Here is a 25,393-nt window from a genome sequence, read left to right as displayed (position 1 = left end):
AAATCACTAGATGTTTCTCTTGTTTTATGTTTTCCTAAGCCATACCTGCCATTTTCCCACACTGTTCACACTATTCAACAGTATAACATTATAAATATTTCCAACACCCTTCACATTTAAGTTTTATCCATACTGATGTGGCTGCAATCAAATGCTGTGTTCCTGCTCTTTGTGGATGAAGAAAACAATCCTGTTCCTCATTACCTCCTGTGTAGGTAGGTTCTCCTCCTATAGTCCTGTATTCATTTTTAGCTAGAGTGAGAAATCGAATTTCTACCTGCAACAGGGTCTCAGGTCCTTGGAAGGTTCACTTCAAGCTTCTTGGGGTGAGCATTTGGGACATTTTTGATCACGAAGTCTCATGGAACAAGGGGGTGGTCATCTTCCATTTGGGGCACCTGTAAGAATGGAGTCTTTTTGCCCCTTCTTTAAAAGCATGTCTTCTCCTTCGTCCAGTCTTCTTAATGATTGCTCTGATGATTGCTAAATTGTTTATGGTCCTCCATGACTTGTACATCCTTGGTTTCAGTTCAGCTCCTTTCAGCAAATATCAGATGTGGGGACAGCTGTGAGGCTAATGCTTCCAGTCCCTCACTCCTGCAGTGCAGCTTGTAGCACTGTCTTACGTGTGAGCTGGGAAGGCCATCACTTCGCCCCCAGGACCTATGATCTAGTTTGGGAGACAATGCCTATGTATCAATATATTAATTTCCATAATAAGTAACTAGGAATTGCTTCAGGGAGCCTCCGCTTTGTAACATACTATGTTCTGGAAACTTCCCTGTAAGCAGATCATTTTTAATCAATATTTTTTTCCAATAGGGGCACAGTATAACTAAGTTCATAATATAATTCCAAAGAATGGTAAGCAGAGTTATTAATAATCATACCACTATAATAGGCTTAAAGAGGATAGGAACATCCTAGGCAAAATAGAGTATAGGTTCAGCCTAATTAAAACCAGAGACAAAGACTCAAGCATTCATTCTTAGCTTTAATCAGAATGACCCAGCAACTTTTAAGTCTTTCTAATTTAAATGAAATACTAAATTGTACTCTAAATCCCACAAAATAGACAAAATAAGTGATATGTAATTACAATAGACTTTTGAGAGACTATAAAGTGCTTGTTTAGCATATGAAAACATGATCATTATCATAAATTTATATGCATCTAATTTTGTAGCACAATTAATAAAATTCTTAATTAAAAATAATTTTTTGCCTTCTTTGATTTTGGTGAGTTTTTAAAATTCAGTGACTTAAAGCTATCTGGTATCTTGAAAAGGCCGCCCAGGGAAATTAGAACAGATGGCCTTATCTCGTTTTTCTTCTTGAATTTCTCAGAGACAGCAAATAATATTCATGGTTTTCCCTCACTTCATCCATCCATCTATCTCTTCATCAATATGTCCATCTATCACATCAACTGTTCATTGAGCAGCTATTATGTACTGATCCCTAGATAGCTGGAATGCATCATCCATGTAAGATGGTTTCTTTTTCTTTGTATGTGCTTGTCTATGTTTCAGCTTTGCTTTAGTTTTCCCATCTCTGTTTCTCTTCCTTTTTGTCTTCAAAGCAAATTCTTGTGGTATTAAGTCCTTTTTCTGTATTTGGCAAGGTACTTGACTATCTAGTCAGATGTTATAAAAATCTTCATGGAGGAAGATAAATATGCATCTGTGACTTGCTTTTAAAAAAATGCTCCAGGAAAAGAAATTCAAAGGTACTAATAAAGAAGCAGGGGTAACAAATGCAAGTTTCCAGCAAGCAGAAGTAATTCTAGCAAATGTCTCTAGTTCATTAGCTGTTACATTTAAGTTCTTCTTTTATTCTACTGTTTTTCTCCTTTGCAAGAGGAGCACAAGTGGTCATTACAAAATGGATTTGATATCCCAGGGAAAGTAGTTCAGTAGGGTTTGAAAAGTGAATGTAAATCAGGGAGTGGGGGAGGTCCCTGGTCCGTGGCAAGAGATTTGGCCTAAGAAGTAAAGCAGAGATCTTATAAACTATTTTAGGAGCTTGAACTTTATCCTGAAGGCATAGGGAAGTCTTTTAAGGCATTTTAAATCAAGAAGTGACATGATCCTGTTTACTTCTAGGGAGGGTTGGAAGGAAGGTAAGTAGGATGATGGCAAACCGGTTAAGAGGTTTTAGAAATTCAAGGTCGAGTGACCTGAACTAGGGGTGGAGAGAAGTTATCACTTCCCAGGCCAGCATATTTATTGATTCATTGTGGCTGCCAGGAGTGGCTACAGTTTTTTCCCAGGTTTCTTCACACAGGCAGCAGAGAACGGTGGTGCCACTTACTGAATAGGCAGTGGGGAAGCATGGGGCCTTGAGCAGTTTCTCGCTCCTCCCTCCCGCATGCTTGTGATCAGAGTTAACATCAGCCTTTTGATAGGCATCTTTCATGTGGATTCCCTTACTAAGGGCTTTGGTTGTGAACAGTTGAAGACACTATTAATCTCAGCTGATTTTTATATTTCATTTCTCTTGCTTTTCTCTGCCCCTCCCAATGACATCAAAAGTTACCTTGCAAATGAAGCAAAGCCATAAAAAGACAGCCTGAAGTGTGTGAGTGTGTGAGTACACGTGTGTAAGTGACAGCGGCCAAGTCTGTTATTGATTGGTTCATTATTTTGGTTCATAAATTTCTGTCCTCTTTCAGCCCAGTGTCAGAAAGACCAAATAAGAAATGACAAAAAAAACTAGTCAAAGCTGAGTGACATCCTGGTTGAGAGGATTCTAGGGTCAGATTGCTTACGTTCTTGGTGAGATCTTGGACAAGTTATTTTCATCTCTCTATCAATTTCCTCATCTATAAAATGGAGATAATAGGATAATAATGGCCTCATTTTTAAAGTGTTACCTAAGTTATTTTATATAAAATCCTTAGAATGAGTTATAATGTTTACAATGTTTAGAATTGTTCTTAGCATTAATTTAAATGGGTTTTCTTTTGGCAACATGGAATGAACAAAGCCACAGATAATGACCAGGGTCTTAAAAAGTGGGAGAATTGGTGGATTTACGCCTCATGACCTTTTTGTCTTGTGCACATAATTTTGGGCCTTGTAGATAACACTTGTAATAGAGCTGGAGTCCTTGTGAGTTGTTGCTACTGGTTAGAGCATTCTGTGATGGTAGTAGTGGCAGAGGCAGTAATGATAAAGGCAAGGTCCTTCTATTCAAGCTTCACATCCACCTCTCAGGTGGTTACTGTCACTCTCCCAGTCTTGCAGGGAAGGAGATGTTAGGGAGGGTAAGTAGCAGCCCCAGATCCCAGAGCAGTGAGCAGCGGAGCTGGGATGCAAGCCAGGCAGTCTACATTGAGAGCCTGAACTTTTTAGCCCCAACACCACCATGTCGCCCCTGTAAGGTGCGTTCAACTGGTTTGGTCCCTGATTATTCCACAGTCCCCCCACAGAAGAATGGAGGGTGACTTTATTTTCACTAAGACGAATATTTTTAACCTTGATGATCAGAGCCTGAAACTTCAGATTTGAGGAGTGTAAGAGATTGTTAATCTCTTTTTTTTCCATTTCTCTTTTAGATATCAGTTTTTCTTGCAGGTGAAACAAGATGTGCTTCAGGGCCGGCTGCCCTGCCCCGTCAACATTGCTGCTCAGCTGGGAGCATACGCCATCCAGTGTATGTTCCACTTAAGTGTAATTTGTTTCAGAAATGTCTGGGGGAAATATTTTTCTTTGTATGCAAGTTTATATTCTAAAAGTCTTCTTATCAAATGACATTTGAAAAAACAGATTTAACAAAATTTGTTAATGTCCTTCAGAAGAGGTAAAACTAGAGCCGATTACATTTCCCTTATAGTAGGTTGTATGGAGTTTTAGTTGCAGGAAGAGCATTGATTCTTGATTAAGTAGAGGGCCTAAAACTCTGTTCTGTTCTACTTCCCACCTGAGTTCAGCGACTCTCCACCCTGCCCGCTCCTTGCCAAACTGTTATGTCTCAGAGATAATGTTGCTTCTGGAACTGTCATACAGACTCCACATGGTCAGGTGCCAACACCAAGTTCAGTGTGGCCCACAGTTGGTGCTTCAGTGCACTCCATCCAGTCTTGACATCAATATGGCAAGCTGAGACTCTAGTAATGACTATTGAACACCTTTTAAGAATCAAGCTAGGAATGGGGGAAATGAGACAGCATGGTTCTTGACTTTGTGAAACTTGTAGACTATGTAGAAATACTATCCCAGGAAAGCTGTTAAATAGATGAACTGGGTTGGGGCTTGGAAGGTAGATTAACATAGGGAGGAGAATTTTTGTAAGAGCAATATAGTGAACTTCCTGGTTTCATCGTTAAACTGATAGAGTGTGTGCAACCTTATATTATGATACCATCACCATTATTTGGGGTATAGTTGTTTGAATCACATGTTCTCTCTCTCTCTCTCTCTCTCATTGAGAGGCTATATTGGGATCACATCCAGCATTTCTAATATACATACCCTAAATTTTATTTATAACATTTTATTTCATATAAACTGATAAGAATAATTGAAATGAAAATATCAGGAAAAGCAGAAATATAGAATTTATATTTTCAAGGCAAGATTTTATATCATCCATATATGCTATTAAGAGTTGTTTTAGTAAAACTGTTTAGTAGTTATATATGTATTTATATATTGAAGAAAAATATTCACATGTGATAGGAATATTTTTAGAAATATTTTTCTCAAATAGAATAAAATTATAATTTCTTTTTTTTTTCCCAGCTGAACTTGGAGATTATGACCCGTACAAGCATACTTCAGGATATGTGTCAGAGTACCGGTTTGTTCCTGATCAGAAGGAAGAACTTGAAGAAGCCATAGAAAGAATTCACAAAACACTAATGTAAGAATCATGTTGTATGTCTCATCAGCCATCAGTCATTATTGCAGGTTAATGACAATCATAAGAAAAGTTTTTAGAACAATAGAATTTTCATCTGTGCCTTGAACATTCTAGCTTGCTTCCTCTTGTAATAACTTTTACTGATTGTAACACTAAAATGCTCATCAAAAGCTCGAGATTTTAAAAGTACAAAGAAGAAAATAAATTCCAAAAGCTAAATCACCATATATTTGGTTAATGGTACTTCAGGCCTCTCTGTGCATAACTTCCCACAGAGAAAATTTTTTTTGCATAAATGTAAGTACTATGATCTTATATAAGTGAATTCATTCTGTAAGTACTGTGTTTTGCAATCTTTTCAGTCACTAGTATCACAAAAAATTTTAACTATAAATATTATTTTTAACTATAAAAAATAACCACAAATACCTTAATGTATTCTTGATTTGCTCTGGGTTAAGTATGTAGGTTCTTTGCAATTAGAAACAAAGTCTTATTCGGGCTATCACAGTGAATCTGGAAATCATGATGACATGTGTGCAGCCTCTGAGGGCGTTGTGTTAACACCACATGCACTTCTGAGAGTAGATGTGCTCCCCTAGTAGGATTTTCAATTAATAGCCTGGAGCATTGAAGATATAATTTAATTATAGTTATTTTGGTTAAATCCTCTATACTGATTAACTTTGCTTTTTTGCTTCTTATGTAACATTCCCCCTTGAATATACTTGGTTTCAAATCTATCTGCTGAACAAAAAATATTTGCCTAAAGGATCTGTTTCAGTGAGTAGATGCAGAAGTCAGTTGCTGAATGGTAATCAGAGAAACAGGGCTCTGCATGTTGTATTAGCATGTGCTAGAATGCTCTCCAATCTTGTTATAGAGTCCTTCATTTTAAGGTTTCATAAAAGTGGATGCTAAGAGAGCGCTTGTTATAACACCATAAAGGGCAGTGTGTCTGGCATATTCTGAGAATATTAATTCTACCAGGAGTTTCAAAGTACAATTGGGTTTAGAAATTATCGTGGAGCTTTAAATAAAGGCCCTCATACGTGTTTTATGTGATGGCATGAACAGTGTGACTATTTTTACTAGGAATTAAGCATGATCAAAGCTTGGTAGCTTTCTTGTGTCTAACTTGTGATGAATATTCTTCATGGATTTCATAGGTATGTTACATTGTGAGTTTTTTAGTGTACCATGGCTGAAATGAGGGAATGTGTCAAAGCAAATTAAATTTATAAATTTTTAGAAATTCATAGTTCCTTTTGTCAGCCATTAGAGTCTCTCTCTCTCTCTGTACACACACACACACTCTCTCTCTCTCTCTCTCTCTCTCTCTCTCTCTCTCCCTTTCTCTCTCTTAATTTATCCGTGGAGATTCCTGGCAGATGCTCCCTCTCATTAGGAATCAGTTCTTTTTTCTGTATATTATCACCAGTGAAGATTTTTCTATCCTCTATTGAGAAAATAATAGGTACTTTTACAATTTCTTTATGTTAACTAATGCATTTCCAAACTTCATTGTGCTCAGAAAATGTTGATATGACCCCGTTGGGAGGTGGGGATCCCATTTTCCTCTTCTTTCCCACCATGGTGCTAGCTCCTTTCTCTTCTGATACAGAGCTGCTAGTGCATGGAGACATTTTGCTCTTTGTGAAGTGGATGCTTTTTAATTTGAGTGCTTATGTCTTCAATAACCTCTTTTGGGGTTTTTGAAATTGAGAATTTGTAATATATGTTGGGACATTAGGGATAGGCTATTATGAGCAAGAACCGATTTGGTAAGTGACATTAACTTAATGTAAGTATCACCTAAGAATACAAAATTTTGTTATCAAAAAAGCAAAGGCCTTCTTGAAATACAAAGATTTATGGTCACATTAATACAAAGGGTTATTTTCTCAGTAAATACAATGAAGGTGGTTTACATCCCTTGTAAGTTCTATCGCTAAGGGTAAAGTAAAGCTCTTTGTTTTTTTTTTTTGCTGGGTACAGGGGTCAGGCTCCTTCTGAAGCTGAACTGAATTACTTGAGGACAGCCAAATCCCTGGAGATGTATGGTGTTGACCTCCATCCTGTCTATGTGAGTAACATTTAATTAACACAAAATATTTTAAGCTGATGACATTTTTCTTAAAAAATCACCAAAACTCCCAAAGGGAAGCGGTAGTCCTGTTGTTTAGCAAGCAGATGATACCTTTTCATTTGTGTTTTTTGAACACAAAGCAGCTCTTGCATGGATTAAACTCTAATGAATTTTGCATAAAAGTCTATGATTATATTTCCATGTGTAGAAAACAATTAACTGGGCTTGAAAACACAATCTGGATAACAGCTCCAAAGGGTTTAGCTAAACATCAAAACAATTTAAAATTGTTCTGTAATTGATCGTATTAGATAGAAAACAGGAAGAATTCCCCCAAATAGATTTTATAGCTGAAAAACATAAGTCAAGTTTCTTACCTGGTAAAGCAAGCATTAGGTAGCAGTCTGGGTGCAGCAATGGGTGGCTCTCTGTTGAATGTGCAGGTTCTATCACCATATGTATCACTGCATTAATAAAAATAATTTATTTTCTTCAGTGCCTGATGAAAACTTGCTAAATATAGTCAGTAATTAACACTGGATCTGTGTGGAGTGATCTGGATCTAGGTCTTACCCTTTGAGACATTTCTCTTTTACTACCAATTGATTATTCTATGCCAGTGAGATTGAAATACAATTGCCTTTGATTTTTATTAGAGTGTACTTAGCAATAATAACATTTGATTATTTGAGAAAATCAGCAAAGTTCCTAATTCTCTAAAGGAAATTGCTGAAGAGTATATTTAGGCATACTTTTCATCAATTGGATCATGAACTAAATTTTTAAGGAACCCTGATAAAACTTTCTCTAATGCAAATAACTCACTCATGCAATTTTTATGTAATATATCTTTTTCTCATCAGCGTTTTCTAAAACAAAAAAAAACCGTCATTATTTTTAGAGAATTAGATGCATTTCTGGATACACAATGTGGCAATAAGAGTTATAGATTTGGGGAGAGTAGTGATTCCTTGATATATTAGATTCCAATCTTATGAGATCATTAAATGCTTGATAGTATTCTCCTTCAAGAATTCTCTTAACAGCCTGTGATCCCAGCGAGCTGGGAGGCTGAGACAGAAAGATTGCAAATTCAAGGCCAACTTCAGCAATTTGATGAGGCACTAAGCAAATTAGTGAGACCCTGTCTCAAAAATAAAAAGGACCAGAGAAGTAGCTAAGTGGTATGGCACCCAGTGTTAAATCCTGAGTCCCCACTTCAAAAAAGAAAATGATTCCATGGGGGTGGTTATTTATTTATTTATTTTTAAATTTTTATTTGTTATTTTTAGTTACACCTGACAGTAGAATGTGTTTTGACATATTGTACAGACAGGGAGCATACCTTCCCCTTTTTGTGGTTGTACATGATGTGGAGTTAGACCATATATGAACATAGGAAAGTTATTCATTCTACTGTCTTTCCCATTCCCATCCTCCCCTTTCCTCCTGTTCCCCCCGCCAATCTGGTGAACCTCTAATCCTTCCTCCCCACAGTCTGTTGTGAGTCAGCATCCATATATCAGAGAAACATTGTACCTTTGGTTTTGTGGGACTGGCCTATTCATTTACCATGACATTCTCTAGTTCCATCCATTTACCTGCCAATGCCATAATTTTATTCTTCTTTATGGCTGAGTAATATTTGGGGTGGTTATTTTTTCCCAATCTAGCCATATTAATCTTGTTAGGCTTTTAGGTTTTTTCTTTTTTAAAATCTACAAGAAATTTATTGAGACTTTTCTGCAGAATACTTCTGTAGTATTTATCCTAATAAACAATCAGATTTTTTTTCATTGTTAGTTGGAATTTATGAGAAATGAACTAGATTTGTTAAAATCTTGCATACATTCCTTTAAGACTGAATTTCTAGGGCTGAAAGTGGGAAGCAGCTGGTATTCTCCCAAAACATTGTTGTTATCTTATGTTTCTGTGACTATAACTTTGCAGGCTCTTTGACAGTTCTGTGCAGGTTCTTGGTATTCACTCTGTGACTTTTTCATTTTAGGGTCCTGGTCTCTTAATTGGAAATAATCATAGCCCAGAAATAAAGGTTCTCCAGTCGTTACCAGAAGAGATTATATTTAAAAAATTTTAAGTAGTCTTAAAGTTAGGGTAGGAGGGAACACGATAAACCTCAGAAAGTTCAAGTATGTCTGCTGGCAGCTGCCAGAACTTTGTGATGAGGGTTGTGGTGTAGTGAACTGGGCCTCATGATTATCATATCACAGTAAAATCAAGACAAGGCATTTGAAAGCACCCTTGATAGAAGCTAGTGGTTCTTAGCCTTGGCTATAGAGGGAATCACTTGGAACACCTGTGTTGTTTTTGATACTCCAGCCCCTTCACTAGAGATTCTGATTTAACTGGTTTCCATAGCACTCAGTCATCAGCATTTTAAGCTGCCTGGAGAATTCCAGTTAATGTACAACTTGGGTTAAGCACCACGTAGAAGCAACATTGGATAAGTCAATCAGGGACCTTATCCAAATTCCTTTTACTAAATTGAAGTTGCAAGTGTGAATTTACACCAAGATAGAAAAGTTCTCTTAAGATCTTTGGAAAAAAAAGAGCATCAAGTTAGTCACTATCAGAACTTAGCTGGATTTTTAGGTGGTTGTCTTTCAAAAACTAAATCCAATATTAATCCAACAGATTATATTTGTATGACCAATTATAGTTTTATAAAGAGCTTTTATGTGAATAAATTCATGGTTTTAGGCTTATGTTTGTTTTTGCAGGGAGAAAACAAGTCTGAGTATTTCTTAGGATTAACTCCTATTGGTGTTGTTGTCTACAAGAATAAAAAGCAAGTGGGGAAGTATTTCTGGTAGGTATAATTCCAGAACAGAGTTGGTATAAAAGCTATACATGTATATATCAGACTTATGGGGTTTGTGTATTAAAGGGCCGGGGAAAAGAAAACAGGTGCATTTTCAGTAATTGGTAAATAAGTGAGTGAAATTGGGTATAAATTTCCTCCCAGTGTACCTTAATATATGTTTTCTCTTTAAATTTCAAGGACTGTGGGTGTGGACTCTCTTGTCCATGGAGACTGTGTAGTAGGACTTCCCACCCATCAATTTATCATGGTGGGGCCGGTGGTCCAGGACCACTCTGAGTTTTAGAAACTCTAACTAGGGAAGGGTTGGAGGGGTTGGGAGGCTGTGCTCCTGCATATGTCTGGGAAGGTGGTACTGTCAGCTTATTTTTGTATTTAGTGGAAAAGCATAGGATAATGAGAATGGAAGATGTTCAGGGCAAAGGACTTTGAGAGGACTCTGGAGTCACTTCAGCAGTATATAAAAGAGCCAATATTCACTGGTTTTTTCCTACTGTATGCTTCTCTGAATTTCTAAAAGAAATTCAAATTAAAACAAAACCAAACAGTGACTACTCTACCATCTTCTTTGTTTTTTAGGCCTCGGATTACAAAGGTTCACTTCAAGGAGACTCAGTTTGAACTCAGAGTGCTGGGAAAAGATGTAAGTTTTTGTGAGCACTTAGCATAAAGGAGGAGGAGGAGGTTCTTGTCTGCTCATTTATAACTTAAAATACATTGTGAAATAAAGCTACATGTTTTCTTCAGCTGCAGCCACATGGAACCAGGTTAATTAACTGACATGCACAGCTTCTCAAGAAAGGGAAAAGGAAATGAGTAGAAATGAATGAGATGGTAATGGAAAAATGTCATTTTGGTTTTAGCAAGGGAAAGCAAAATATTTCCAGGGCAGAAGAGAGAATAAGAGGTGATTATTGTTATTACTATAATTTGCTTTTCTGAACTGTCTGTGAAGGTAGGATTCATGTAGTCTAAAAGGTATAGCCTGCATACAGAATTGCAAAACTGTGGCCTAAAATTAATTAAACAACTTGTTGAGAGTTACACTTCTGTTCTGTCCTCACTGAGTGTGATAGACAACCCAGATGGAAATTGCGAACACTTTCAAGGGAGAATGTAAGGTGAAAGCCCAGAAATGCTGACCTTCACTGCACCTTGGCAGCGTTTGGTAATGGGCATGGGTTCTGTCAGTGCCTGGCTGTGCTTTAGCATGCCGTGGCAGGTAGCTTTTAGGAAACCGGTCAGAAGAAAGCATGGGTGTGAAAGCTTCCTTTTGATTACCTGTGAAAATAAAACACTCTCGAAGTGCTATTAGTAGAATCTTTACAGGATAAATGAATGAAAATATGGTGTAGGAAAATTCATCCTTATTTCTTTTTTGATACTAATCAGATGTGGGAAAAAAATTGTAAATGGAATTGAATTGACTTTCTTGATGTTACAAAGATCAATGCTCACATGTCCACATGTGAAGGTACTAGCAACAGTGTAGCTGCCACAACAGTTGGGACTTGGTATTTGGCACATCACCTTACTTGTAGTTGGTACTCGGTAAGTACCTGTCAAATGATCAATGAACTGATTACTGCGAATACAAGAAAATGTACTGCCAGTTCAGGAAATGTAGTACTATTATTTGTTATCTTTTTAGGAAAAAGAAAAAAAACAATTATCCCACCCTGAACTATATGGCATGCCTGCATTTACGGATGATTTATATTGAAAGAATGTTTCAAGGCTTTTTTCAGCAGCCTTTGAATATTAATAAAGTAATAAGACCTTTCACAAAAACCTTACTATTATTCAAAGTATTCTTTTTCCTTACATCTAAGTTATTTTTGTGAGATATTGGTGAACTACTTTTGTGTTGTTATCACAGTGCTTTAAAATATCTTCTGTCTTCTCAGGACAAATATTTGGTAAAGTCAAAGTTAATCTTGCCAGACCTAGGGGCATAAACCTGTAATCCCAGGGACTTGGGAGGCTGAGGCAGGAGGAGCACAAGTTCAAGACCAGCCTGGATAACTAAGCAAGACGCTGTCTCAAAAAATAAAAAGATCTGGAGATAGAGTTCAGTGGTAGAGTACCTCTGGGTTCAATACCCAGTACTGCTTTGTAGATTTTTTCTCTTCTCTCTCTCTCCCTCTCTGTTGAACCCAGGGGCCCTTTATCACTGAGCTACATCCCAAGCCCTTTTTATTTTTTATTTTGAGATAGGGTTTCATTAGGTTGAAGGTGGCCTTGAACTTGTAATCTTCCTGCCTCAGCTTCTCTGAGATTACAGGCATGTACCAACACACCTGACTCACTGATTATTTTTCAGTGTCAATCTCCATGATTCAACCTGGTTTTCTACATATTCTGCTCGGTCCCTGCCCCTTCCCAGCTTTGAGCCCAGGGATGCTTAACCACTGATCCACATTCCCCCCTTCCCACATTTACATATATTTATATATTTTGTTTTGAGACAGAGTCTCACTAAGTTGCTTAGGGCCTCAATAAATTGCTGAGGCTGGCTTTGAACTTGCAATCCTCTTGCCTGAGCCTCCTGAGCTGCTGGGTTTACAAGCGTGCATCACTGTACCTGGCTCTGCTTTGAGGTGGAATAGATGTTTGAGAGGTCTGAGGCACTGCCCACTCCTGGGTGGTCAAGCCTAATGTCAGTGATCTTTAGTAGAGTGACAAAACCGGTCACTTAATGCAGGGGCTTGCATCAAAGGCATTTTTAAAATTGTTTTTAAATAGTACATTAATTGAACCTAACCATTCTATTTCCTGAGCATTCTCGCTTGCAGGGTTTTTTTCTTTCTCCACCAGGGTACCTCTCTGGGAGGCAGTGATTTACATAATGGTAGAATTAAGTTGATTATTATGGAGGCCTAACTGTAATCACAGATTGAATTAAAAAGCCCCTTAAAACCTGTCACCTGGAACAGTAATCACATTCAGCTTGAAAAATGGTTGAATTCTTATTCAGCTGGTTTTCTGGTCTGCTGGTCTGGTCAAAGAGACTTAACTCAGTATGTCCAGTGCTTTTAGGCCAAATTCAGAGATACTTTTATGCATTATTTGTATTTCAAAATTGGCTTTGTGGTTTAAATAACACCTCACAGAAAATAAAACTTTTGGTATGAAGATTTTTATATGATGATGGTATCAAATCTGGAAAATACACAAAGAAGAAATTTAGTTTCTTATTATCCTAAAATTCAGAGGTAATGATTATTAATATTTTGGTATAATTGCTTCTGGATTTTGTCCCACTAGTGCAAATGTATGTGTATCAATATACATGTATGTATGTCATCCCCTATGTGATTTCATACATGCTTTTTACTTAATATTATATCATAAGAATTTCATTTATTATATTTATTCTTATGTGCCTGCTATGTGTTAGGTAAGTTTCATTTTTATGTGTTTTACTCCTTTTCTTGCTATTGTAGATATAATCTTTTCCTCCTGGTTTCTTAACTGATTTTTGCTAGATGAGAAAGCTATGGAATTTTATATGTTTATCTCAGATCTGGCTAGTTTACCCAATTCTTCTTTTTTGACCAAGAGTTCTTAATTTGATTCTCATAAAATTTTATAGCTTTATGTTATTTTCAAATGAAAATAATTTATTCCTCCATTTCTGCTACTCGATGTTTCATATTTAATAGTGTTGGTTGGTACTTCTGGGAGTATTAACTGATCTCACAACTGAGGCTTCCTTTCCGACCTTAGCAATTCTCTCTCTAACCTTCTATCTTTAATGAAGGCAAAAGATGACAGTGGTTCTATCTTAGTAGAGCAGCGTGGCAGCAGTTGAAGAACTGAGAAGCTGTTGGATTCTAGACTTAACCTCCAGGGTTTCCTGATGTGGAGATATATGACAGAGGATTCCTCATGACTTAAAGGTGTTTGGCTTAAGAGACAGGAAGGATGATCAGGACTGAGAATTGACTCCTGAATTTAGAAATGTAGGAGACCATTGACAAAACTGGTCTCAGTGGATTGGAAGAATAAGCTTCAACTCAGCAGTTCCCCTCTTAGAAATAACTATGCTGTAGAGAAACACAAGAAATTTATGCTCTGTGCAGTACTTAAGTAAAAGTTAAAACAATGTAAAGAACCCGTAAGTCTATAAATAGGAGAATGAACAAAAAAATTGACTCATATCCATTAAGGAAAAAGGAGGAGAAGTAATAGGAGAGGATTTGGAGGTGGTGAGATAGACAACTCTTCTGGGGAGTTTTGTCACAAAGGGAATAGATAGGGATGCAGGAGCATCAGGATGATCACAGCCACCATGTAGGACTGCAGGTGGTGTAAGTTGGGAGATTTAGGGAAAGGAGAGAGAATGATCTGAAGCAGCACTGGGAGCAGGAGAATCCTTCCCTTCTTTCAGGCCCTCTGATGAAAGAACTTTGGGGGACAAAAAGCACACACCATCACTTGGGAAGGCAGTAGTGCCAGCTATGTCCTCAGGGGAGTGCCAGCTATCTAGTAGTACAGGGGGGTGAAGGAAATAGATTGAGAGGCTTTTGGGATTTTGCTGATGAGAACCAATGAATTCCAGAGGGCATAAAAGGGAATGATTCAGAAGCTGGGTATGGTAGAAATGGGGACAGACTAGGAGAATGAGTGCAGATAATGTGCTGAACATTATTTTGGGGTAACTGACACAAATAGTGGTAAGAAGCATGATAAGCATGGGTCCAATATGTTCAGGGTGAATGAAGTTGGAGGGGCTGTGATTGTTGGCAGGGATTGTCTGGCTGTTCACCCTGATGATGGGATAGAAAGACTAAGGAGAGAGGATGGTCCCAGTAGATAGTTCAGACTGACACTTTTTGGGGAGGCCCTCTTTTTCTTGTGTACGTGAGCTGGGTCTTGACATTTACTGGTGGACTTGAGGATTTGGGGAAATTGGGTGTCGCAGCAAAACTCTGGGCTTCAACCTCCATGACCAGATGTGTGTTTTGGAAAGTGGACTCTGACTGCAGAGCGGAACACTACACAGATATGAAAACAAGTGGTCAAGTTAGGAGATACCACCCATGAAGGGCAGATCAGGGAGAGGACTGGCCACAAGAGTGGAGAGAAGTGGGCAGATGTGGGGGGCATTTGGGAAGTTAAATTGCTTCTGCTTGGTAGCCTATTCAATGGTTTTGTGGAAAATGGGGAACAATTTAGGATCATATGCAAATTTATTTGTTTCAGCCACAGGGAGAGGATGCAGTTCCTAGCACTGATCCCAGAACTTGGCATGTAGTCAGTACATTTAAGGAGTAAATGAAAGGATGAGCAAATGATGCTGTGATTACTTTTATGTGTAATGCATCATGAAACTAACTCAGTTAGGCTTGCTCAGCAGGACAGGATGTAAGACCAAGGTTCCTGGCAACTGTGACCATGAGAAATTAGACCCACTTGGCAGAACTCTTGGTTCTGGTTTGGGGAGAGGACACAGGAAGTGATAATGGCCAGGAGTTGTCATTGTTGGTCAACAAGCCCAAGAGGTCTGCTTATGTAAGTGGTGTGTCCTTCACATTTTAAATGGTACTACAGGTTTAAAAATGTACTTTTTAAAAAAATTACAAACTTATAAAAGTGGTTAAGAATGAAGATATTACAGAGAACATGTTTGTCTTTTGTTATCCAGATTAAACTGCTAACGTTTCCTTAATATTTGTGCTTTCTCTCTCTGTACTCACACATGATTCTTTTCTGAATAATGTGAAAATAAGATATATGTGTCACAGACTCTAAAGACTTCAGAGCATATTCCAAGAGTAAGGATATCTCTGATGTAACCCCAGTACAGTTATCAACTTAATAAATTTATATTATCATACTTTTATCATCTGCCTTCTATACTCCAATTTTGGTGGTTGACCTACCAATGTCCTATGGCATCACCCCCACTCCAAAAAAAAAAAAAAAAAAAAAAAGAATAGAGTCCAGTTAACCTCCTTCAATCTGGAACATTTTTATATCTGACATTTTTTAAGAATACAATTCTAGCCCACTGTTTTAAAACAGAACTTCTTGTTTGATGTTTTTCTGCTTTTTCCTTGTGATTAGACTGAGGTGAGGTATTCTCAGCTATGAAACTGACTTGGTGAAGTTGTGTTCATGTCAAGGTTGCACATCTGGAGGCGCATGATGACCATCTGTCCCTCGTTGGCTCTTAAGCTTGATCACCCAGTTATGGTATTGCCCAATTTCTGTGCTCTATAATTCTTGTTTGGGTCTTGTTTTCCCCCACCCTTGAAGCTAGAAAGCAGTGTGGGGGAGATAAATCCATGCAAATACCCTGGTACTCCTCCCAATTTCCCTGTATACTTAGCATTCATTGAGGAGTCTTGCCTGAACCAGTCTTTACTATGATGATGGAAAAGTACAGATTTTCCAGCCCTCCCACGCCCTCCACATTTGTCAGTCAGCTCTCAGCATTCCATTATAAGCAAGGGCCCCACCTTCTCTTCCTTTTTATTTATTTATTTATTTATCTGTGGTTGGCATGGGCATATTAATCCTCTTTTCTGTTGATTTATAATACAGTACTTTACCTAGCCATTTTGAGGTTCAGATTGCCTACATTTGATCAGTAGGAGTCCTGTCAATCTGGTTCTTATACCCTTTGAACCTGTCCCCATTGTTCCTTGGGTATCTTCTTCCTTTTTGGTATAATATGATATTGCAGGTGAATCTTGTATCTATTCCTGGTAACAGGCAATTTTCCAAGGACCTGGTTCCTTTCAATGGGAAATGGTCAAGATCTTGTTGCTGGATGTGGCTGTTGCTAGTAGGACGACTTTGCATGGTAACTTTTTAGTGGACAGAGCTAGATAATCTGTGCATGCATATACTCACAGGTAGAACATAATCCTTATACACATATAAATACATGCATATATAATCGTACACATACTCATTTGTATTTTAGAAATCGTGAGTTCTTATCATACCTCCCCAAACCCACAGGGTTCCCTTTTGCCGTCTTCCACTTCATATTTTCATGTCCTGTCTTTGTCTCTGAGAACTTTGACTTCCAACAACAGCAACACATTTACTCATTTACTCAGTTCTAAAATACATATCAAATAGTCAGGATTGCTTTGGCCAAACCGCTGAAATTGTTTGCAATTCTTTCACCCACATGCAGTACCTTGCCAAGACGAAGGGCCTATGCTGTGCTGTGTTCAAAATTTACTGGAGTGGGCTCTCCCTCCCTCTCACCCTCCCTCCCTTCATTCCTTTCTTTCTTCCTCATTACTGTGGTTGTGTATTCACTTGAAATCTAATTAGGTTTGTTTCAGTTTGTTTTCAGTTATGGTTCCCTCCCCTTCACATTCTTGCTCATTTAATTTTATGTTTTGAATATGTAGAAGATTAACATGCTTCCAAGAGTGAAAGCTATACAGAAAGGCTCAGAGAAATATAACGGCCTCCCATGTTCCTTCAGGCTCATTTCCTCACTCTTTTCTGCATATATCCAACGTCACTGTTCTCTGGTTTATCTTCTCTATGTCTATTTTTGTAAAGATAAGCATTTATATATACTTTTCTTATTTTTCTTCTTTCTTACTCAGAAGCTAGCATACTATATAGACATTTGCTCTTTTGTTTTGTTTTTTCCACTTTTTTCCTCTTAGAAATCACTCCATATCATCTGTTTCTTTTTTTTTTTTTTAGTCTTTTTTTTTTGTTTATTTATTTATTTTTAACGTTTACATAGGGTAATGATGTTTATTTTATTTTCCCTTCCCCCCCACCCCTCCCACCCCTCTTTTCCCTCTATACAATCCTTCTTTCCTTCATTCTTACCGCTCTCCTTAGCCTAATTCTAAACCTAACCCTAAACCTAATGCTAACCCCTCCCACCCCCCATTATATGTCCTCATCCGCTTATCAGCGAGATCATTCGTCCTTTAGTTTTTTGAGATTGGCTTATCTCACTTAGCATGATATTCTCCAATTTCGACCATTTGCCTACAAATGCCATAATTTTATCATTCTTCATTGCGGAGTAATATTCCATTGTATAAATATGCCACAGTTTCTTTATCCATTCATTAACTGAAGGGCATCTAGGTTGGTTCCACAATCTGGCTATGGTGAATTGAGCAGCAATGAACATTGATGTGGCTGTATCTCTGTAGTATGCTGATTTTAAGTCCTTTGGGTATAGACCAAGGAGTGGGATAGCTGGGTCAAATGGTGTTTCCATTCCAAGCTTTCTGAGGAATCTCCACACTGCTTTCCAGAGTGGCTGCACTAATTTGCAACCCCACCAGCAATGTATGAGTGTTCATTTTTCACCACATCCTCGCCAACACCTATTGTTGCTTGTGTTCTTGATAATCGCCATTCTAATTGGGGTGAGATGAAATCTTAGGGTAGTTTTGATTTGCATTTCTCTTATTACTAGGGATGTTGAACATTTTTTCATATATCTGTTGATTACTTGTACATCTTCTTCTGTGAAGTGTCTGTTCATTTCCTTAGCCCATTTGTTGATTGGATTATTTGTATTCTTCGTGTAGAGTTTTTTGAGTTCTTTATAGATTCTGGAAATTAGCGCTCTGTCTGAGGTATGGTCGGCAAAAATATTCTCCCACTCTGTAGGCTCTCTCTTCACATTTCTGATAGTTTCCTTTTCTGAGAGAAAGCTTTTTAGTTTGAATCTATCCCAGTTGTTGATTCTTGCTTTTATTTCTTGTGCTATGGGAGTCCTGTTAAGGAAGTCTGATCCTAAGCCAACAAGTTGAAGATTTGGACCTACTTTTTCTTCTATAAGATGCAGGGTCTCTGGTCTGATTCCGAGGTCCTTGATCCATTTTGAGTTGAGTTTTGTGAAAGGTGAGAGATAGGGGTTTAATTTCATTCTATTGCATATGGTTTTCCAGTTTTCCCAGCACCATTTGTTGAAGAGGCTATCTTTTCTCCATTGCATATTTTTGGCCCCTTTGTCTAGTATGAGAAAATTGTATTTATTTGGGTTTGTGTCCATGTCCTCTATTCTGTACCATTGATCTATCTGTCTATTTTGGTACCAATACCATGCCATTTTTGTTACTATTGCTTTGTAGTAGAGTTGAAGATCTGGTATTGCAATACCCCCTGCTTCGCTCTTGCTACTGAGGATTGCTTTAGCTATTCTAGGTTTTTTATTCTTCCAGATGAATTTCATAATTGCTTGCTCTATTTCTGCAAGGTACATCATTGGGATTTTAATTGGAATTGCATTGAATCTGTATAGCACTTTAGGTAGTATAGCCATTTTGATAATATTAATTCTGCCTATCCAGGAACATGGGAGATCTTTCCATCTTCTAAGGTTTTCTTGAATTTCTTTCTTTAGTGTTCTGTAGTTCTCATTGTAGAGGTCTTTCACCTCTTTTGTGAGATTGATTCCCAAGTATTTTTCTTAAGAGTTTTCTCAGTTCTTTCTTTGTACAAAGCATTCCATTGACTATAGTCAATGGTTTATTCAAGTCCATAGTTTATTCAAGCAGTTACTTATACTTGAATATTGAGCTAGTTTTCAATATTTTACACTTAGAAATTTTCTTTCCTTCAATAACTTTTTGCATATGTTTTTGGATTGCCATCTGTTGGGAAATGCCTAGGAATGAACTTGGTTGGTCAAAGGTAAGTGCATATGTAGTTTGGTTTGATATTGTCTTAGCTCCTTCCCCCATCTTTGTACCATAGAGTAGATTTCATCCTTTCCCCCAGCTGTTCCTGAGTGTGACCCTCTCAGTAGTATTTGGATCCCGATGCCACATGATAGTTTGATTGGAATCTTTCAGATTCAGTGATAAACCACTGAACTTGTGGTCAAATATCATGGTTTAAGTCCAGGGCTTCCATTCATTATCTGTTCCCTTGGTTCTATTTTACCTAGATTTCCTTATCTGTAGAGCAAGGATGACATTGTCTAAAAGTGCTGTCGTGAGACTGAAAGCTCTCTAGTTCTAAGTCGGACAAGTCACAGGCACCTAGTGCACAACTCTGGGTCAAAACTGCCTTGGTGTTTTGGGGCTTAGAGATTTTGAAGTCTTGCACAGGAAGGAACTTGGTGATCACTTGTTCTTGCCAGTCTTGTTTGGTGAATAGCTTGTGCCAGGGCAGGAAAGAAAGTCCTGGTGTTCCAGTCCCATGACATTTTCCTTTGCTTCACTTGCTGTTGCTTTTGTTTTACTTTTTCCATAATTAAAATGCATAGATAATTTGTTCAAAAGGAATAAACTTTGTCCTGTAAAAAAAATTAAGTTACACTAATAAATTTAAATTAAGAGCATCAGTAAATCTTATAAAATATACCTTCATTTTAATAAACATAACAATATTTGTTACTGGATTGTTTTAACTTTTGTAAGATTGGGGATAAAAAATTGTCATTCAAACAAAAGTTAAGTCAATGTGCACATATAAGAGAGAAATGTTGATGTTTTGGAAACAGTACAGGTTCTCTAAAGAACAGATGAAGGAGAGGGAAGAGTCAGAATAACAAAAGTAAACCATCTGGGCTTCAAAGTTTGCATTGGTGAATTCCTCATGTGGGAAGCAGAATGAGCTCTTTGCTCACATTAATTAGGAAAACGGCTCCCTACCTCACCAGCTAGTGCCATTCACAGTGCACATTAGCACACTGAGAGGTCTAAGTGCTTACCCCAGTATTCCCCATCCTACTTGAGAGTCGAATTCTTATATGCCAATAGCACGACACTAGTGTTTTGAGAAACATTCTTTGGTTAGGCCTTGTGTAAAGACAGTGTTTTAAAGAATAAGGTAATATGTACTTTGTGTTTTTAAAATTTTCTTCTGACTTCCCTTTACACATAATAACAAAATTGGATTTTTTTTTTTCCAGAGTGCACTTCAAATTCATTGGCCAGGATTGAACTCAGGATTCCTAGAAGAGAGTAATTAAAAATATGAGGATAGCCATTTAAACAAACATTGTGAGCAGGGCACAGTGGTTCACACCTGTAACCCAGCAAATTGGGAAGCTGAGACAGGAGGATCACAAGTACAAAGTCAGCCTGGGCAAATTACGGAGAATCTGTCTTAAAATAAAAAACAAAAAAGGCTGGAATACAGCTCAGTAGTAAAGTACCTCTGGGTTCAATCCCTAGTACAAAACAAAAAAATTGTGCCTAGTATCTCATATATACCAGCATAGTTTAAATTTTAAAACTGTAGTCATTCAACTTCACCATTTAGAAAGATAAAATTTCTCAAAGCACACATAGGTTTTATAATCTCTTTGGTATGTATTCCTGGGTGAAGAATAAATTTGTTTCGCCACTTGCTTTCCTTGCTTTATAATTATTAAGAAAGTTATTTTAGTCACTCGTGATCAGGTCTCTATTTTGTTTTTTCCCCCTTGTGCCTAAAGTAGTTGATGATTACCAACTAAATATATAATAAATTAAATCTATAAATTTGTACAGATGGAATGTAAAAACTAAAAAACAAGTATTTTGATCCCACAATACTTTAGACTTGTAATCTTCACATTTTAGCCTCTGTCCTACCTTTTTTTTTTAATTTATTTTTTAAATTTATTTTTATTGTAAACAAAAGGGATACATCTTGTTTCTCTGTTTGTACATGAAGTAGAAGTATACCATTTGTGTAATCATACATTTACATAGGGTAATAGTTTTCGATTCATTCTGTTATTTTTTCCTTCCACCCCACCCTTCCCACCCCTCTTTTCCCTCTATACAGTCCCTCCTTCCTCCATTCTTGCCCCCTCCCACCCCCCATTATGTGTCATCATCCACTTATCAGTGAGATCATTCATCCTTTGGTTTTTTGAGATTGGCTTATCTCCCTTAGCACAATATTCTCCAATTTCATCCATTTGCCTGCAAATGCCATAATTTTATTATTCTTTATGGCTGAGTAATATTTCATAGTGTATATATATATATACAATGTGATATATATATCACAGTTTCTTTATCCATTCATCAATTTAAGGGCATCTAGTTTGGTTCCACAATCTGGCTATTGTGAATTGAGCAGCTATGAACATTGATGTGGCTATATCTCTGTAGTATGCTGATTTTAAGTCCTTTGGATATAGGCCAAGGAGTGGGATAACTGGGTCAAATTGTGGTTCCATTCCAAGTTTTCGAAGGAATCTCCACATTGCTTTCCAGAGTGGCTGCACTAATTTGCAACCCCACCAGCAATGTATCAGTGTACCTTTTTCCCCACATCCTCACCAACACCTGTTGTTGCTTGTATTCTTGATAATCGCCATTCTAATTGGGGTGAGATGGAATCTTAGTGTAGTTTTGATTTGCATTTCTCTTTTTAGTAGAGATGTTGAACATTTTTTTGTATATCTGTTGATTGCTTGTACATCTTCTTCTGTGAAGTGTCTGCTCATTTCCTTAGCCCATTTGTTGATTGGGTTATTTGTATTCTTGGTGTAGAGTTTTTTGATTTCTTTATATATTCTGGAAATTAGTGCTCTATCTGAAGCATGAGTGGCAAAGATTTTCTCCCACTCTGTAGGCTCTCTCTTCACATTGCTGATAGTTTCCTTTTCTGAGAGAAAGCTTTTTAGTTTGAATCTATCCATTATTGATTCTTGCTTTTATTTCTTGTGCTATGGGAGTCCTGTTATGGAAGTCTGATCCTAAGCCAACATGTTGAAGATTTGGGCCTACTTTTTCTTTTATAAGATGAAGGGTCTCTGGTCTGATTCCAAGATCCTCAATACATTTTGAGTTGATTTTTGTGCAGGGTGAGAGATAGGAGTTTAATTTCATTCTGCTGCATATGGATTTTCAGTTTTCCCAGCACTATTTGTTGAAGAGGCTATCTTTTCTCCATTGCATATTTTTGGCACCTTTGTCTAGTATGAGAAAATTGTATTTATTTGGGTTTGTGTCCGTATCCTTTAATCTGTACCATTGATCTACCTATTTTGGTGCCAATACCATGCTGTTTTTTGTTACTATTGCTTTGTAGTATAGTTGAAGTTCTGATATTACAATACCACTTGCTTCACTCTTTCTGCCAAGGATTGCTTTAGCTATTCTGGGTTTCTTATTCTTCCATATGAATTTCATAATTGCTTGCTCTATTTCTGTAAGGTACGTCATTGGGATTTTAATTGGAATTGCATTGAATCTGTATAGCACTTTTGGTAGTATGGCCATTTTGACAATATTAATTCTTCCTATCCAAGAACATGGGAGATCTTTCCATCTTCTAAGGTTTTCTTTAATTTCTTTCTTTAGTGTTCTGTAGTTCTCATTGTAGAGGTTTTTCACCTCTTTTGTGAGATTGATTCCCAAGTATTTTATTTTTTTCGATGCTATTGTGAATGGGGTAGTTTTCCTAACTTCTCTTTCTGAAGATTCATCACTTATGTATAAAAATGCATTAGATTTATGAGCATTGATCTTATATTCTGCTACTTTACTGAATTTACTTATGAGTTCTAAAAGTTTTCTGGTGGAATTTCCTGGTTCCTCTAAATATTTAATTATGTCATCAGCAAATAGCGATAGTAAGAGTTCTTCTTCTCCTATTCGTATCCCTTTAATTTCTTTGGTCTGTCTAGTTGCTCTGGCTAGAGTTTCAAGGACGATGTTGAATAGAAGTGGTGAAAGAGGGCATCCCTGCCTTGTTCCAGTTTTTAGGGGGAATGCTTTCAGTTTTTCACCATTTAGAATGATATTGGCTGTGGGCTTAGCATAGATGGCCTTTGCAATGTTAAGGAATGTTCCCACTATCCCTATTTTTTCTAGTGTTTTGAGCATGAAGGGGTGCTATATTTTATCAAATGCTTTTTCTGCATCTATTGAAATAATCATGTGATTCTTGACTTTAAATCTGTTGATATGGTGAATGACATTTATTGATTTCCGGATGTTGAACCAACCTTGCATCCCTGGGATGAAACCCACTTGATCATGGTGCACTATCTTTTTAATATATATTTGTATGTGATTTGCTAAAATTTTGTTGAGAATTTTTGCATCAATGTCATTAAGGATATTGGTCTGAAATTTTCTTTCCTCGATGTGTCTCTGTCTCGTTTAGGTATCAGGGTGATATTGGCTTCATAGAATGAGTTTGGGAGAGTTCCCTCCTCTTCTGTTTTATAGAATACTTGGAGAAGTATTGGAATGAGCTCTTCTTTAAAGGTTTTGTAGAACTCGGCTGAGAATCTATCTGGTCCTGGACTTTTCTTTGTTGGTAGGCTTTTGATGACTTCTATTTCATTACTTGAAATTGATCTATTTAAATTGTGTATGTCCTCCTGGTTCAGTTTAGGTAATTCATATGTCTCTAGAAACCTGTCGATGTCTTTGAGATTTTCTATTTTGTTGGAGAATAGATTTTCAAAATAGCTTCTAATTATGTTTTGTATTTCACTCGTGTCTGTTGTGATATTTCTTTGTTCATTCCAAATTTTAGTAATTTGAGTTTTCTCTCTCCTACTCTTTGTTAGTGTGGCTAAGGATTTATCAATTTTGTTCATTTTTTCAAAGAACCAACTCTTTATTTTGTTAATTTTTTCTATTGTTTCTTTTGTTTCAATTTCATTGATTTCAGCTCTGATTTTAACTATTTCCTGTCTTTTCCTACTTTTGGTATTGCTCTGTTCTTCTTTTTCTAGGGCTTTGAGCTGTAGTGTTAGGTCGTTTATTTGTTGATTTTTTTCTTCTTTTATTGAATGCGCTCCATGAAATAAATTTTCCTCTAAGTACTGCTTTCATAGTGTCCCAGAGATTTTGATATGATGTATCTTTGTTCTCATTTACCTCTAAGAATTTTTAATTTCCCTCTTGATGTCTTGTGTTATCCATTCATGATACAATAGCATTATTATTTAATCTCCAGGTATTGGAGTAGTTTCTGTTTTTTACTCTGTCATTTATTTCTAATTTCAATCCATTATGATCTGATAGAATACAAGGTAGTATCTCTATCTTCTTGTATTTGCTAACATTTGCTTTGTGGATTAAAATATGGTCTATTTAAGAGAAAGATCCATGTACTTCTGAGAAGAAAGTGTATTCACTCTTTGTTGGGTGGTGTATTCTATATACATCCATTAAGTCTAAATTATTGATTGTGTTATTGAGATCTATGGTTTCTTTGTTCAATTTTTGTTTGGAGGATCTGTCCAGTGGTGAGAGAGGTGTGTTAAAATCACCTAGTATTATTGTGTTGTGGTCTATTTGATTTCTGGAATTGAGAAGGATTTGTTTGACATACATGGATGAGCCATTGTTTAGGGCATAGATATTTATGATTGTTATGTCTTGCTGATTTATGCTTCCCTTAAGCAGTATGAAATGTCCTTCTTTATCCCTTCTAACTTTGACTTGAAGTCCACATTATCTGATATGAGGATGGATACTCTGACTTTTTTGCTGAGTCCATGTGCATGGTATGTTTTTCCCCATCCTTTCACCTTTAGTCTGTGGGTATCTCTTTTTATGAGATGAGTCTCTTGCAGGCAGCATATTGTTGGATCTTTCTTTTTAATCCAATCTACCAGTCTTTGTCTTTTGATTGATGAGTTCTGACCATTAACATTTAGGGTTATTATTGAGATA

At 37.0% G+C, this 25,393-nt stretch overlaps 1 protein-coding gene across 4 annotated transcripts in view; it reads left to right on the top strand.

Annotated features, from left to right (window-relative positions):
• Epb41l4a (erythrocyte membrane protein band 4.1 like 4A) overlaps window positions 1–25,393 on the top strand; it is a 237,217-nt gene that overhangs the window by 131,231 nt on the left and 80,593 nt on the right. For all 4 annotated transcript variants that reach the window (XM_047555669.1, XM_047555671.1, XM_047555670.1 and 1 more), the window contains 5 exons: window positions 3,560–3,657; window positions 4,746–4,866; window positions 6,865–6,952; window positions 9,697–9,785; window positions 10,377–10,440. In XM_047555669.1, the coding sequence (XP_047411625.1) occupies window positions 3,560–3,657; window positions 4,746–4,866; window positions 6,865–6,952; window positions 9,697–9,785; window positions 10,377–10,440 (460 nt within the window). The remainder of the gene's footprint in view (window positions 1–3,559; window positions 3,658–4,745; window positions 4,867–6,864; window positions 6,953–9,696; window positions 9,786–10,376; window positions 10,441–25,393) is intronic.

Source organism: Sciurus carolinensis, chromosome 6 (genome assembly GCF_902686445.1).
Source record: "Sciurus carolinensis chromosome 6, mSciCar1.2, whole genome shotgun sequence".
Taxonomy (NCBI): Eukaryota; Metazoa; Chordata; class Mammalia; order Rodentia; family Sciuridae; genus Sciurus; species Sciurus carolinensis.
Note: the sequence above shows the minus strand (reverse complement) of the source record. Positions and strands in the feature narration are given on the sequence as shown.